The 1,113-nt window shown below is 41.8% G+C and overlaps 1 protein-coding gene across 1 annotated transcript; it reads right to left on the reverse strand.

Annotated features, from left to right (window-relative positions):
* Positions 1-392: 392 nt before the first annotated feature.
* LOC126951050 (60S ribosomal protein L27-like) lies at positions 393-901 on the reverse strand. The gene has a single exon (XM_050784935.1). The coding sequence runs from the start codon at positions 847-849 to the stop codon at positions 454-456; it is 396 nt and encodes a 131-aa protein (XP_050640892.1). The 5' UTR covers positions 850-901; the 3' UTR covers positions 393-453.
* Between the last annotated feature and the right edge of the window lie 212 nt (positions 902-1,113).

Genomic DNA, 1,113 nt, shown 5'->3' on the forward strand with positions numbered 1-1,113 from the left:
TGCCTATAACAATGGGGGCATCGTGTTAACAAATGAAAAATGTTGACATACAGATTTCTTTATCACACAGATGAGCAAACTGACAAAGCTGGACATTTGTCTCGTTCTTTGTAATCATTCTCCGATTTTGTTTCTTTGATAACTGGCATGCTTATAGACATCTGGGACTCTGTCTTTCGGTCTTGGGAGGCTTCATGGCTTCTTATGCCAAGTCCACAGAGCAGCCATCAGAAGACATGTCAACATGTATTCATCACACTTACTTATGAGATCCTGCCTCAAATCCTCTCACTGTGTACATGTTGGTGGGGGATAGATTGTCATGTGGCCGGTACTGAAGGAGCGTAAGAATGTCTTTACCCCCAGTTATATGGGGCACATTGGAATCTGTGTTTTTATTTTTATTTTTTTTCTTTCTTTCTTTTTTAATTTTTAATGACCAAAACAAAGCATCTAAAACTGCAGCTTCTGGAAGAACCACTTGTTCTTGCCTGTCTTGCATCTCTCTTCAAACTTGACCTTGGCCTCTCGTCGGGCCTTGCGTTTAAGAGCAGGATCTCTGAAGACATCCTTATTGACGACAGTTTTGTCCAAGGGGATATCCACAGAGTACCTTGTGGGCATTAGGTGATTGTAGTTATAAACTTTCACAAAAGACTTGATCTTTGACCTCTTGGCGATCTTCTTGCCCATGGCAGCTGTCACTTTGCGGGGGTAGCGGTGAATTCCAGCCACCAGAGCATGGCTGTAGGGGCGATCTGAGGTGCCATCATCAATGTTCCTCACGATGACGGCTTTGCGTCCAGAGTAGCGTCCAGCCAGGACAAGCACCACCCTCCCAGGTTTCATGAACTTGCCCGTTTCGGCAGCAAGCACTCAGGCCTACAGCAAAAAGGAAAGAAGAACCGGAATCTGTGTTTCTAAATTACAATAACTCACAAGCTTTGCAACAAAAGAGTTGAGGGTTAAATAAAAGTTGCAATATTGAAATGTTATTAAATGATGTATAAAATTTATGATGAATACTTTCAAATAATACAGTAGCAGCCAAATAAATTGAATGAGGGTAAAAATTTACATTTTTTTCCTCTCTGGAAAGAGATCCCACATACC

This window comes from Macaca thibetana, chromosome 1, assembly GCF_024542745.1.
Source record: "Macaca thibetana thibetana isolate TM-01 chromosome 1, ASM2454274v1, whole genome shotgun sequence".
NCBI classification, from domain to species: Eukaryota; Metazoa; Chordata; class Mammalia; order Primates; family Cercopithecidae; genus Macaca; species Macaca thibetana.

Excerpts from the sequence above, each read along its gene's own strand:
- LOC126951050 (XM_050784935.1), bottom strand. The coding sequence starts at position 849 with ATGAAACCTGGGAGGGTGGTGCTTGTCCTGGCTGGACGCTACTCTGGA.